Consider the following 15,418-nt stretch of genomic DNA (forward strand, 5'->3'; position numbering starts at 1 on the left):
ATTATGTAAATGTTTATAAAGCACTACATGTCCACATATCTTTCCTTCAAGAAATTAAGCCCCAACAACAAACACAATATTATCATCAAGATAACTTTATTACAAAATGTAAACTTAATTTCCAACATGATATTTAGAATGATTGATACAGTTTACTCATAAAAACCACATGTTTCAACGTTCCAATTCAAAAGGTAAGCCACAGATCTTAATGGTTATATTTTTATATGTGCTTGTCATTGGATATTGAAGTGAATTCTTTGTGAAAATAAGTAGTTTACTTATTTTAGCTAGAGTTATGAACATACTCAAATAGCTATTAGAAATGTCTCAATAGAATGTAATCACTAATTGGTTAGAGGATTTGTGCCCATTCCATTTGTATGTTAATCATGCAACAGTTCGTTGCATGTTTAATGTGCTACAAGCTAACAAGCCAAAATACAACCATCCTACTGTTCCTTAAAAATGAAATTGAAACACGCTAAAATTGTCATCCTATTACCTCACACTAGTCAGATATTCATCTCAAGGTTTACTAAAATATATCAAGGTGCAGACAAATATTGCATATGCTACTTACAACCGTCTATTTGGAAATAATTTATCGGTCATTAAAATGCAGCCCACTTAACCAATATTGCATGTTAAATAGCATCACATTGGTCCAATATTAAATTAATGACACGCTCAATAAGTAAAGACGGTTGCTGTTGAAACTACGAGTACAAATCTATGTAAAGAAAAAGAACTAGAGAGATTACAATCCAAATCTCTCCAATGTTCTTTACGATTGGTGGAAATGATTATAAGAAGAGACAAGAGACTTGTTAACAGTTCGAATTATTCATGGCATGCTCTGTTTGCTTATTTCACAACACAGCAGTTTAACCAGAAACAGAAACTTTCCTGGTTTTTAAGGAATTTTATGGCAGATGTCATACATTCGCCTAGTACATGTATATCTTTTCTAATTCAGAATATATTAAACCTCTTTCTTGGTTGGATTGCTCCATGGTAAGATTGTTCATTAATCAAGCTTTTCAATCACAGCATCAACTACCTCCTGAGTAGTACTATCCCCTCCAAGATCTTTTGTACGGTATTTCCCTTCTTTAATGACCCCAATAACAGCTTGTTCTAGGCGATCTGCAAATGAAGGAAACTGCAAATGCCGCAGCATCATTGCGGAAGACAATAACAATGCTACTGGGTTTGCCTTCTTCTGCACTAATATTTTTTCATTTCCAACATTCCCAGCAGAGGCTCCTTGCTCAAAAACAGCATGTTCTGCACCAACATTACCTACAATGCATGTATGTTGATTAAATTGTTATAACTAAACTTGTTTCTGACATCACTCACTATTGAAAATAAGAAAAATAAAAAGATACTCTGTACCTCCAGGCATAACTCCAGTGCCACCTGCAATACCAGCAGCCGTATTTGCAACCAAATTACCATATAGATTAGGAGTAACCTGCAGAAAATCGGTTGTCTAAATGTTACAAGTGCTTATAGAAAGAGGATAATGCAGTAGATCCAATACCATTTGTATTGTCAAAAAATGGTGTTACTCATTCAGCTAGAGGAAAATATCATTACTTAGCCACCAAAATACGTTATTTATAAACTGGATATTTGCTAAAAATAGGACATAAATCTCCTGCAATGTGAAAATATTGATGATGTATTAAGAGGAAATGTTGGAAAATGAGAAGAGTCCCAACGCATGCCAATCTCAATATTGTTGGCAACAAAAGGTGATCAAAATTTGGTCTCATCCATATTCTCTTTGGGTAGGTCTTCAAATGTAAAAGGACTTGATGAGATTTTTGTAATCATCAAAAGCTACATAAAAAACTTTAGGTACAGACTTCACAGGCAATCCATAAGGTCAATGCAATCAATTGCAAAATCGAATGTACCATGGAAAAAATGCAACTGTAGAGAGGCAATATCATATCATTCACATAACAATATTGCCAAAAAGAAATGAAACAAAATATTTATTCATATGGTAGCTCTGATGGAGAATAGTTTTGAGAAAAAAAGTAAACTGTGCAAATTTATCTCTCCCAATCATACATCATGTTTATCCAGAACTACATTGACAGCAGGAGACACGGTATATCTTCCAGCAGTTACCAAGGAGGTGATTATTGGTGCTACTGGCTCATTGTGTATGGCTGCTTCTATTGTAGAGTTGGGGGAGAGGAATATCCCACAACTATGATGAAGCTAGTGCACATGAAACTCTATGTATAAGCTACTTTTTTGGATGACTTGCACGTTCTTGAGAAGCAAAGACCTCATGTTGGCTATGTGATGTATACTTTGCATACTTTACAGTTTAGACCCTTACAGATTGTACACCCTACCACAATTTGTGGGGTTTGAGGAAGTGCCGTAGATGGGGGATTTTTTGGGTCCTTATAGGTGGGCTTTCAGCCCATCCTTTTATTATTTTATACCCATTTTATTGTTATATCATTGAGTTGTTTTCTATGCTATTGTGCCTACAAATTCTCACACATAGATTAAGTACAGTACAAACACAAAATATCTGATTGTTTTGTGAATAGTTTTGTTTGTAGAGTGTTGTTTTTGCTGGGTTTGTCCTATAATCTTGTTATATTGTGTTTGTGCTAATATCTTATTGCTTCTCCCAATGAAGGAAGGGAGTGGGGTGAGCTATAGCGAACTCACCAATTTTGGTTAGACCAAAATCAAGCTCATGCTTGCTGGCACTCTCCTAAATTAAGTGGAGGGAGAGAGCTAAACACTAGCAAACCAGCTGATTTTTAAGTAAAATATTAGAGGGTCTGAATTAATTTGTAGAGTAGGAAAAGTGAACCGCAACGAAAGGTGGTCAGACCCTTTGAGGACTCACTAACCTCCTCTCCACTCAGAGTAAACTTTTGAAGTTCTTAGACCTCTAAGTCTTCTCCCTAGGTTGAAAAGAAAGCACGAAACCACCTAATGCCAACAGATAAATATATTTTAACTATAGAATCCGGAAGTACTGGTCACAAAGACCACCTGATGAGCTCGATACACTCTCTATCCAAGACGTTGTTGCCCCATATTTGACATACCCAAAATCTGAACTTCAAATTGATCCCAATGTTGAATGGAGGCCCAAACATGTGTCTATGCGTAATGAGTAAGCATGTGATCCAAGGTTGTTGTCAGTCAAAATGTGAAAAATGGATGAATTTTGAAAAATATAAAGAATTGAGGAAAATCGCTTTGTGAACATATCCTAAGCATCGTTTTGTGTCATATAACCAATTTTTGCCTGAACCCAATTCACAATTTGCCATATTTTAAACTTTCAAATTTTGATGTACCTCGCTCAAAAATAATTAAAATCCCTCACCCTAGGTATCGTCATGAGGAATAAATGATGGTATTTGCTCATTTCCCTACCATCAACATGTGTTTCAAATTTCAGAGTCTTAACTCCTTACCAATTAAAAGTTGTGGCCATTTTTCCTAAATCAAGGCATTAAAGTCTAATGGGAAATATTTGAATTCTTCTCTTAAAAGTAATTCAAATATTTTAAATTGTTTTCAATATATTTCCCATTTTGCCCTTTTTGAAGAGGAAAAGCAATCAAAAGTCTTTATGTAGGTTTGAATGGAGTAGTTGCAAGTGATCCTTTGCTCAATGCCCTTTGTTGCTCAAAAATTTCATATTTCTACTCAAAAAGTGAGCAATCCTAACCTATTGCTTTGAAAAGTCAAAATCCTAACCTTAGGAGGTTAGATATGCTCAAAAATTGAGCAATCCTAACCTATTATGCTCACTTGCTCACAAATCCTAACTTTCTAACCTCCCTTGCTCAAAAAGCTTAAGTTGAGAAGAGAAAACCTCCAAGAAAAGACAATTGAGCCGGTGTCGGTTGATCTATCAACAATGAATGTGCAAGTTTGAATCCTAGCATACGACCCCACATACCTTCATGTCCCGTAAGCAGCAAGTTGACCATCAGCATAAAGAGGTTGCACAGAGGTAGCAGATCCAGGCTAAAGAAATATACAGTGCCATGAATGCAAGATATACATCAGATGGATTTGTCAAAAAAAAAAGCTTTTAGAAAGTTTCAAGCAAATGCAATCGACCGATGTAAAGCCAAAATCCGCAACCTTTGCTAGCACCCTTGTGCCCATGCGTATGGAGGTAAGAGTTCTCGGACAAGTTATAAAAATCTATCAAAGCATATTAATCTTTATCCAATGTTGCAATTGCAATTGCCACAAGTTGACAGAATGGGGGATGTGCATGCACGTGAGTTGTTTGACGGAATGATTAATGCAAACGTGTGGCCATAGACAACACCACATGTTCACCGTTTGACAGAATCCTTCAAAGAGATGTCATCTCATGGAATAGAATCACTTCACACTCATGCATAGAATGAATTTGTAGAACATGCTTGAGAATCTTTCAAGTGAATGTGATCGGTTGGTGTAAGACAAAAACTCTACATCTGCATCCTTATCAATACACGACCTATGGCAGCAGGGCACTAGACTCCTCAAATTGAGGGTACTGACTAACACGGGACGGATAAGCACGTAATAATCGACGGAGCCACAACCTCTAGTCGGTCTGTCTCTTCGCTTGTCAACCCCTTCCACCGGAGATCTATAACTGAGTGGAGTGAATGTGGCCTATTGATTAGCCACATGTCTGTCTCGACTATGTGTTGATCCAAGACCCTTCGGTGAATCCGGTCTCTATTTGTGGGACAGCTCCGAGACTTGGTGCATAGCAGCTGCATGAAGCATAGCTCCTGTCTCCCCTATGGCAGCGTATCACAGCATGACCAGTTGCCTCCTTTCCTTCACCATACCCCGAGTGCACCCTCCCTCTAGCTTCTCCCAGGAATTCAGATCATCAAGAGTACCTAGCCAAACCGGGATCATTCCCAAGTAAGAGCAAGGCACCCATTCAAACAAACCTAGGATGACGAGCCATTAGAAACCATGGTCATGCAATAGAACCCACGACCAAGTGAATGCATAAGATGGATGTGTTGAAAAGTCTTAGAAACCGGAAACGAATGCAATTAGTGGGTGTAAAGCCAAATTCCACAACCTTTACTAGCATCCTTCCCGCTTGTGCAGAGACGACAGGCTATGAAGCCCTGGTATGAGTAGTCAAAGGCCTTACACAAGAAAAATGAGCAAAACCTCCTATATGAAACGAGCATTCATCTTACTTTGGTTTTAGAAGATAAAAATGTACACCATGGCCGTCCTCATAATAATAATTTTGTGAGATATTGATATGGAGAGATGTAATGCATACTTTTCATGGGGTATATTGTAAGCTTATTGTTGCTTCACACTACAATATCTATTTCGGCATAAAATGAATAGATTGGGGATCAAAGTCATGCCAATCACATCCCTCGAGAAATAACTTAAAGTTTTGAGAAATCAATATGACAAAGGATGTCATCATTTAATCCCTTACAAGATGGGAGAAGACATTGGTCAATCTATTAAACAGGTTAATAGTTGCAACTTATGACGAGTCATGGGATGCCACCAATGTAAAGAATGTATTGATGGGTATGGGTTTTTCATTCAGTGAAGAGGTGACGATTCTTCTCATTTAATATCGTGTTAAAGGGATCATGGAGTAGTGTAAGCGACATGAAATATATTTTGAAATGATAAACATTCCATCAAACATGGTTGATTAGATACAACAAAGACAAGTATGTGAAAAGTAATGATGTCTTATTCAAGTGCCTCGTCATTCAAGAATGCATCACATTCTTGAGAGGAAAAGATGATTAGTAGATGCAGTCAAATCACTTGTGTTTGAAGATCAAATTGTTGATGAACAAGCAACTTGCAGATTAGATGAAGACACGGAGGCCACGTCGACAAAATCGACAACGAGTTCTTTCTTCAAAGTAATGAGCTTTAAGTTATCATTTTGCAAAAGTGATTTATGTCGCCAATTGTAATTAAAGTTAGCTTTTTGACTTACTTTTGTAAAAGTAGATAAATTCTAACTTGTCTCCAAAAAGGTAGTTACTAGGAGTGGTTAACTTGGGTAGTTATCCTAATTGGCTAACCTAAGTGGTTATTCTAAGTAGTTATGGATTGTTGGCCTATAAATACAAGGCTTTTTCATTTGGAGGGGGGACTTTTTACAGAGGGGAAACTCTGCAGGATTTTGTAGAGAAACTCTAAAGAACTTTTGGTTTTCACATTTGGTACTCAAACCTTTTGGACTTGTATATTTTCAAAAGAATAACAAAGAATGCATTTGATTCATATGTATTGGATGTGTTTATGCGCTATGATTATCTCTTTCTCGTATGTTAAATTAATAATCCTTTTGTGTATTGGTGGAATCCATTGATTCTCTATTCCAAAATTAATGGAATTGATGAATCACATCATTTCTTGGTATCTGGAATTGTATGTGTTAGTACAACTTATTTCTTCGTATGATGAGGTTTGTTGTCTTTCTTTCATCGTCCTTGCATATCTAAAACTTGTTTTGTGCTTAAACCCCCTTTGTATCTGTCGTCATTTGTGAAATCCTATTTGGTGTTTGTATGTCTGCCATTGGGGTTTCTATTATTCACCTTTCTTTAGTTTTGTCTCCTTTTTGTACTTTTAGGTAAAAAGTACACAAAAATCCCAAAATACCCCCATCATACGAGGTAGCTGCCCCTCTCAAACGCAAAGGAAGATTGTGGTTTTACTACAATCTCTCCAACTGTTGGAACGTTTGTCACTGCTCTTCGGGCAAATAGGGTCAGTTTTAGCTAAACAACTGCAGTGACAAATCTGTTTACCAACAGACATACATGCAAGTCAAGGACAACAGCACAACATGCAAGCGTCTTGTACGGACGGAGTACAAAAACTCGTACAAAATGACCAGAAACCAAGGGCTACACATTGGACACTATGAAAGCACAAAAAGATGATAAACAAAATGAAATACACAAATAAAAGGATGAGAAAAAGGAAAGCTTACAAAGGTCGGCGAATGAAGCTTCCAACCAACCCAACACCTTCCTTCACCAAGCCTACACACAGAAGAACAAAGACAAAAATGGTGGGGTTGTGATTTAGAGGTCTGCTACAGCGAGACCCCCGTTTCAATATTTCCACCTCCACGGAGAGCTAGGATGGATAGATAGATGAACGATAATGAAAGAAAGGTAAAAGAAGGACAAAATAAAATGATATGCTAACAGAGATGAATAAATGGAAAATGTAATGAAAAAGAGGGAAGAAACTCCCCTTCAACACCAAAATGCGGAAGCTTGCTAGAGTGAAGATGAGCACGAATCCCTCGAATGCATGAAGCTATGACGATGATGAGAGTGCAACGAGTGAGTACAACAATGGTGGACGAAACGTAGAAAAAATAGTAGTAAAGCCTACGAAAGCATGGGAGATTGTGTTGAGAGCTTGAAATTGCTAGAAATAGCTGAGAGGCTAAAAATGAGCGAAAATGGCAAGATAAAGGGACAGGAGAAGTCTCCAGACTTTGGTGCGCATAGAAAGAGGCATTACACTACCAAAATTTTCAAGTGTAACATCTCAATGACCACCTTTGATCTGAATATTTGTGGGACAAAGGTGTGCAGGCATCTTTGCAACATGCACATGTCCCAAAATAAACAATCCACATAGTCGGGAAGTCAGACAAAAAGGGTGACAAAGCGGGCTTAGCAGGCAAATGAGGTGGAAGCTGGGTCATCATCCTCGATTCAGCTTAAAGCAAAGGCGCCATGTGACATGGAATTGCACAGGGTACAATTTACGACGTTACATGATTGTTGCCCAAATTTTGTCCTTCTCATCAAGTTTTTATATTGACCCTTTATTTTTTAAGCTTTTGTATGCCAAGTCACGTGTTGGATCATTCATACAATTCTAAAATTTCAAGTACTTAATCATTCCTCGGGCTTGTCGGGATTTTACTCTAGTTCAAGAACTTCTATCAAAGTTTGACGCCCTCTTTTGCAATAACTCAAGTGCTTATGTTCCTTTTCTTTGAGTCTAGATGGTCTTTCCTTTTCTTTGAGTCTAGATGGTCTTTTATCTTAGTTCAAGAAGTTGTGTCAGTCCCAGACAACTCGTCTAGCACTAAGTCAAGAGTTCCAATTTCCTTGTCGGACTCTAATGCATAAACTTGAACTGAATTATGTTTTCCCTTAGATGTCTTTGTTCAAATTAGTCAAGTATTAAAAGTTCAAAGTCAATTGTAGGACTCCAACAATAGTTCTCGAACCATGTCAGAGCTCGACCGTTCAATTGGCACTAAAGCACACGAAGGAAAAGCCAAGTCCAAAGATTGCGAAAGTTAAGTTTTAAGACTATGATCGAGACCCGATGGTATTTCCAAGGTGATTCATTACATGTTTCGGGTCCGAGAGAGAGTTCAAGAACTAATGTCGATCCCCGACATGGTGTTGAGAACTATTATATAGCCCACCGCCTTGTTGTGACGTATTCACACATCGCCCCATTGCAAATGGGGACCCCTACTTTTTGCTTTCTAGGGTTAGTTTTCTTTGCTTAGTTGTCTAGTTTTGGCTATTAGCCTTTGCATTGGAGAGTTGCCAGAGAGATCATTAGGATAGCAGGCTCTGCTTGAGTTGAGGTGGGTCAGTAAGTGATCCAGATCAGGGTCTCTTTGAAAGCCTTCTCTAGGTCAGGCCTTGCTCTTGTTTCTAGGTTAGGTCTTGATTGAGTTTGAGGAAGTCCTTATATCCTACTAGGGTAGCCTTGCCTTTAAGACCTAGGGAATTTAGTCATGGAAGTGATGAAGAATTTGAGCACAATAGCCAAATTCGCTCCTAACCCTTCCAAAAGGACAAGAGCGAATTTCCTTAGAATCCTCTTTTGTTCCCAGTCTAAACCTCAAAGCTTACTCCTACGCCTTGACTGAGTGAGGAATGACCTATTTTTGCCTTGTGAACAAGTTGGAGCGAGATGGGATGAAGAAATTGGGCTTAAAACATGAATTTCACTCCTGGCCCTTCCAAAGGGTCCAGAGCGAATTTCTCTAAAAACCTCTCCTGCTTCTAGCATGGGTTAAAATCGTTGATTCCAAGCCTTAATTGAATGAAAAATGGACTTATACATGCCTTTGGAAATGAGCTAAACCAAGTGAAATGAGGAAAAGTGAGGAATTTGTGCAAAAAGAGAAATTTCGCTCCTGACCCTTCCAAAGGGTCCAAAGCAAAATTCCTAGATAGGTCCCTGTCCTTCCAAGGGTACTTGAGCGAAATTGTTAAGATGCACTTTTCATTCAACATTTTGACTAGGTGCCTCCTTAAGGTGATTTGTTGGTGAGTCTTGAAGTGAGAACAATGTAATTGAGGGTGAAGTTTGAGTGTTTGGGTGATATCTAAGGCTAATTCCTCAAATTCGCTCCTGACCCTTCCAAAGGGTCCAGAGGGAAAAAAAAATTAAGCTCCTGCCCTTCCAAAGGGTCCAGAGCGAAATCCTTAGAAGGACTCCTTATTTCATCTAATGCACCCAAAAGATCTTGTTTTAGGCTAAATTGAGGACGAATTCACTTGAGGATGATGGAAGGAAATTTGAAAAGAAGATGAATGGTGTCAAAATGGAAATTTCGCTCCCGACCCTTCCAAAGGGTCCAGAGCGAAATTCCTAGAAAGACACTCTATTTTGCCTAATGTACTAAATGAACCTTGTTTTGATAGCAAATTGACTTGATGGTGATGGGAGGAGGTGTAGTAAGTTAAATTCAAGACAAAGAAAGGATGAATGGATGAAGAAATTGGGCCAAGGAAGAATTTCGCTCCTGACCCTTCTAAAGGGTCTAAAGCGAATTCTCCTAAAAACACATATTTCCTCCTTGTTCAAATCAAAGTTTTTGTCCCTAGGACATGGTTGAGGGGAGATTGATATATTCTTGCCTTAAGAAGTGATTTGAGGCAAAGAGATTATGAGATTTGAGCTAAAATGCAAATTTCGCTCCTAACCGTTCCAAAGGGTCCAAAGCAAAATTCCTAGGAGGTTTAATGTTTTGCCTAGGTCCTTGAGCAAAACCTATCTCTAAGCAATTTTGAAGGCAAGTGACTTGATCTTGATAAGGTAAGGGTGAGAGATGAAGTTCTATGAAGGAAGAAATTCGCTCCTAACCCTTCCAAAGGGTCCAGAGGGAAATTCCTAGGAGGTCTAATGTTTTGCCTAGGTCCTTGAGCAAAACCTATCTCTAAGCAATTTTGAAGGCAAGTGACTTGATCTTGATAAGGTAAGGGTGAGAGATGAAGTTCTATGAAGGAAGAAATTCGCTCCTAACCCTTCCAAAGGGTCCAAAGCGAAATTCCTAGGAGGTCTAATGTTTTGCCTAGGTCCTTGAGCAAAACCTATCTCTAAGCAATTTTGAAGGCAAGTGACTTGATCTTGATAAGGTAAGGGTGAGAGATGAAGTTCTATGAAGGAAGAAATTCGCTCCTAACCCTTCCAAAGGGTCCTGAGCGAAAATCTCATTATAGGGCCTATCCTTGGAAATATCCAAAGCGAATTTCATTATAGGACATGTCCTTCCAGAGGGTCTAAAGCAAAATTGATCTTAATGCCTTCTTGTTGATGATTTAAAGTAAGAAATGTCATGTTAGAATCAATATATCATGTATTCTTAATCATCTTTTGTTTGTTTTGCAGGTCCATCAAATCAAGTTGGAGGAAGATCAGGCCAGGGCAAGGGCGACCTCTTCCAGTTTCATCATCATCAAGAGCACTTCAAATGCATGGAGGAGGACTCAAGGTGCTTCTGAGATGAAAGACTTCAAGTGTTCAAAAAGTTGCAAGCAATGGAGCAAAGACCTCATTCTTCCACATGGAGAAACCACAAGATGTCAAAAGAAGGATCTTACAAACACTTCAAAGAGAGAAATGCCACCAGAGGAGGAGTGACTTGACCATGAAGACGCCTCATCAAGCACAGGAGAGTCAAGGAAGGGTGCACCACTCATCAAGTACATCAAGGACAGGTGAGGATCAACCAAGGCCAGTGCAAGGGTACGTTGAAGAAGCAAATAGTTTCAAAAGAGTTAATCAAAGTTAGCTTCTTAGAATCACCAAATTGAGTATCAAAAGAGATACAAGCAAGCGCAAGACAAGGTGGCATCCCAATCATTGTTCCTCCAATCAGACAAGTCCACCTCAGCATATCTAGATTCAATGTACCTGACTCACTAGTGATGAAACAAACTTCGAGGCACCTACCCCTGCTTCCTATTGGTTCTCAAATTTTGAATGTAATTTTATCATTGGCTAAAGGAGTTTGTTGTAACAAACCCTAATTAGGGTTTCCATCTTGTAATCCTAGCCACTGATTGTAAATCAATTAGAGCCATTGAATTGTAAAGAGCTCTCTATATAAAGCTCTGGTTCTTCATTTGTAAGGGGTTAATAGTCAAGAGTTAGCTAATAGAAGTTAAAGAAGAGTCAATAGTGAATAATCAGTAAAATAGAATAGCAAATAGAATAGAAGTTAGAGTAGATTAGGAGGAAAAGGCAAGAAATTGTTGCCTAAATTGTAAATGAACTCCATTTTCATTGAAGTTAAAGTGAAGTGTGTTGTTTCTTGCAATATGCATGGTTTCTTATTGAATCTTCATTCTTAGATGGTAAATAACTAGATTGAATGAAAGAAGTTACTGAATGCACTCGCGTGGAATCCGCCTAGTCCAAACCACTAGCCTCTTACTGATTGTAAGGGCACCTGTTGTGACGTATTCACACATCGCCCCATTGTAAATGGGGACCCCTACTTTTTGCTTTCTAGGGTTAGTTTTCTTGGTCTTTTAGGTTCTTGGCTTTTAGTCTTTGCATTGAAGGGTCGCCAGGGGGCTCATTAGGATAGCAAGCTCTGCTTGAGTTGAGGTGGGTCAGTAGGTGGTCCAGGTCGGGGTCTCTGTTGAAAGCTTCCTCTTGGTTAGGCCTGGGTCTTGCTTCGAAGGTCGAGTCTTGATTGAGTTTGAGGAAGTCTTTGTATCATGCTAGGAATCTTGCCTTTTGGGCGCTATGTGATTGAGTTAAGGAAGTGAATGGAGGTATGTGAGCAGGCATTCTCAAGAATTCTTCCCTTTGAGGGTTTGAGATTGGTCCAGTTGATGAATGATGAAGTTCTAGGCATTGATTGATATGAAACTGACCTATTTATCCTTGGAAAACGCCTAATGATCAAGTCTAGACTTGAAAATTTGGAGAAAGGTCACAAATTTGAGCATTAAAGACAAATTTCGCTCCTGGCCCTCCCAAAGGGTCTAGAGCGAAATCCTTAGAAAGGCCTAATTTGTCATCAAAAGGCATTGAGTTGACATCACCTTGAAGGTAAATGGACTTGATTAAGGTGAAGGAAGGACCCAAAGACCAAGTCTAAGAACAAAGTTGAAAGAAATGTTAGGAATTTGACAGAAAAAAAGCAAATTTCGCTCCTGACCCTTCCAAAGGGTCCAAAGCGAAATTCCTGGATAGGTCTTGTCCTTCCAAGGGTACCTAAGCGAAATAGTTAAGATGCACTTTTGATCCAACGTTTTGCGCTAGATGCCTCCTTAAGGTGGTTTGTTAGCATGTCTTGAGCTAAGAACAACATGAATGAGGGTGAAGTTTGAGTGTTTGGGTGGTATCTAAGGCTAATTCTTCAAATTCGCTCCTAACCCTTCCAAAGGGTCCAAAGCGAATTTCCTAATATCTCCCTTCCTGGTCTTAATTTGCCTCATAAACCTTGTCCTTATGACATTATGAAGAGAGAATTGATGTGTGAAACAGAATGAAGTGATGAAAAGTAAGGAATTTGAGCATAAATGCAAATTTTGCTCCTGACCCTTCCAAAGGGTCCAGAGCGAAATTCCCCAAAAGACTTATTTCTTCACTAAGGACATCAAATAGTGGACATACATGGCAAGGAAAGGATTCAAAAAAGATAAGTCTAAAGCAAGCTAAGTGAAAAAGGATGAGAATTGAGCCAAAAAGAGAATTTCACTCCTGACCCTTCCAAAGGGTCCAGAGCAAATTTCTCCATAAAGTATTATACATTGCTCAAACCTACAAACTAACTCATTCCCAAGCATTTTTTGAAGGCAAAAGACTTGTTTTTAAAGATTAAAGGATGAGAAATGGAGTTTTGTGAAGGAAAATCAAGTAAAACATGAATTTCGCTCCTGACCCTTCCAAAGGGTCTAGAGCGAAATCCTTAGGATAGCTTATTTCCTCACCAAAACCTTGAAATGGAAACCACTTTGAGAGCAAGTTAGCTTAAACATGATAAGATAAAGGGGAATGGGCAAGTTCAAGGCAAGTTGGATGTGGATTGAGCCTAAAAATGTCAATTTCGCTCCTAACCCTTCCAAAGGATCCAAAGCGAAATTCCTAGGACTCCCCAATTCCGCCTAATGCACTAAAAGAACCTTATTTTAAGCTAAATTGATGGCAAGTTGACTTGATGGTGATAGAAGGAGGTTTGACAAGTTAAATACAAGGAAAAGAAAGGAGAAAAGAAGTGTGAATTGAGCTTAAGGAAGAATTTTGCTCCTAACCCTTCCAAAGGGTCCAGAGCGAAATTTCCTAAAACCTCTATTTGCTCCTTGTTTGAGACCAAGAACCTTATCCCTATGACGTAGTTGAGGGAAGATTGATGCATATTTGCCTTGCAAAGTGGATTGGAGCAAAGGAAATGATAGAATTAAGACTAAATGGCAAATTTCGCTCCTGACCCTTCAAAAGGGTCTAGAGCAAAATTCCTAAAACCTCCTTTTGCTCCCTATTTTGTATCAAGCCTAGTGTTGATTGAGGTGGATTGAACTTAGAGGCATCCTTAGGCATGCATTTGAGTAAGTTGTGGTCACAAAATGTGAAGAATTTGTCCTAAAATGCAAATTTCGCTCCTGACCCTTCCAAAGGGTCCAAAGCGAAATTTCATAAAACCTCTATTTTGCTCTAGGTTTGAAACCAAGATTTTTGTTCCTATGGCGTAGTTGAGGGAAGATTGATGTATTCTTGCCTTAAGAAGAGATTTGAGGCAAAGAGATGATGAAATTTGGGCTAAAATGCAAATTTCACCCCTGACCCTTCCAAAGGCTCTAGAGCGAAATTCCTAGGAGGACTAATGTTTTGCCTAGGCCCTTGAGCAAAACCTATCCCTAAGCAATTTTGAAGGCAAGTGACTTGATCTTGGTAAGGTAATGTTTAAAATGAGGTCTAATTTAGCAACTTTGTCAATTTTCACTCTGACCCTTCCAGAGGGTCCAGAGCGAATTTCATTATAGGGCATGTCCTTCCAGAGGATCCTGAGCGAAAATATCATTATAGGTCCTGTCCCTGGAGAGGATCCAAAGCGCATTTTATTATAGGTCTTGTCCTTGGAGAGTGTCCAAAGCGAGTTGATCTTAATGCTTTCTTGTTGATGATTTAAGGTGAGAAATATCATGTTAGAACAAATATATATCATGTATTCTTAATCATCTTTTGTTTGTTTTGCAGGTCAACAAAATTAAGATGGAGAAAGATCAAGCCAAGACAAGGGCGACCTATTCAAGTTCCATCATAATTAAAGACACTTCGAATGCATGGAGGACTCAAGGTACTTCTAAAGTGTTGGAAGACTTCAAGTGTTCAAGGAGTTGCAAGCTATCCTCAAGATCTTCATTCTACCACATGGAGAAACCACAAGATATCAAAAGAAAGATCTTAAAAAACTTCAAAGCGATATGAGCTACCAGAGGAGTGACTTGACCGAGAAGGAGGCTTCATCAAACACATGGGAGTCAAGGAGGTACATCATTCATCGAGTGCATCAAGGACGAAGGAGGATCACCGAGGTCAGTGCAAGGGTACGTTGAAGAAGCAGATAGTTTCAGAAGAGTTAATCAGCGTTAGCTTCTCAGCATCACCAAATTGAGTATCAAAAGAGATACGAGCAAGTACCAGACAAGGTGGCATCCCAGTCACTATTCCTCCAATCAAATAGCTCCACCTCAGCATGTCCAGATTCAATGTACCTGACTCACCAGTGATGGCACAAACTTCAAGGCACCTAGCCCTGACATCTATTGGTCCACACTCTTGAAATGTAATTTTATCATTGGCTAAAGGAGTTTGTTATAACAAACCCTAATTAGAGTTTTTATCTTGTAATCCTAGCCATTGATTGTAAATCAATCAAAGCCATTGAAATGTAAAGAGCTCTCTATATAAAGCTCTAACTCTTCATTTTGTAAAAATTAATAGCTAAGAGTTAGTAGCTATAATAGTGAATAGAATAGCAATTAGAGTAGATTAGGAAGAGAAGGCAAGGAATTGTTGCCTTGATTGTAAATGAACTCCATTTTTCATTGAAGTTATGGTGAAGTGTGTTGTTTCTTTGCAATATGCATGGTCTCTTGTT

General features: G+C 38.7%; 1 protein-coding gene across 2 annotated transcripts in view; it reads right to left on the bottom strand.

Moving 5' to 3' along the window:
- Nucleotides 1–673: 673 nt before the first annotated feature.
- Nucleotides 674–15,418, bottom strand: part of LOC131045350 (isocitrate dehydrogenase [NAD] regulatory subunit 1, mitochondrial) — a 110,708-nt gene continuing 95,963 nt past the window's right edge. Inside the window, exons 3-4 of one of the 2 annotated variants that reach the window (XM_057978938.2) lie at nucleotides 1,402–1,480; nucleotides 674–1,305 (exon numbers count right to left, since the gene is read on the bottom strand). In XM_057978938.2, the coding sequence (XP_057834921.1) occupies nucleotides 1,031–1,305; nucleotides 1,402–1,480 (354 nt within the window). In that variant the 3' untranslated portion in view covers nucleotides 674–1,030. The remainder of the gene's footprint in view (nucleotides 1,306–1,401; nucleotides 1,481–15,418) is intronic. The other variant, XR_009105801.2, reaches the window with a different exon arrangement.

This window comes from Cryptomeria japonica, chromosome 8, assembly GCF_030272615.1.
Source record: "Cryptomeria japonica chromosome 8, Sugi_1.0, whole genome shotgun sequence".
Lineage (NCBI taxonomy): Eukaryota > Viridiplantae > Streptophyta > Pinopsida > Cupressales > Cupressaceae > Cryptomeria > Cryptomeria japonica.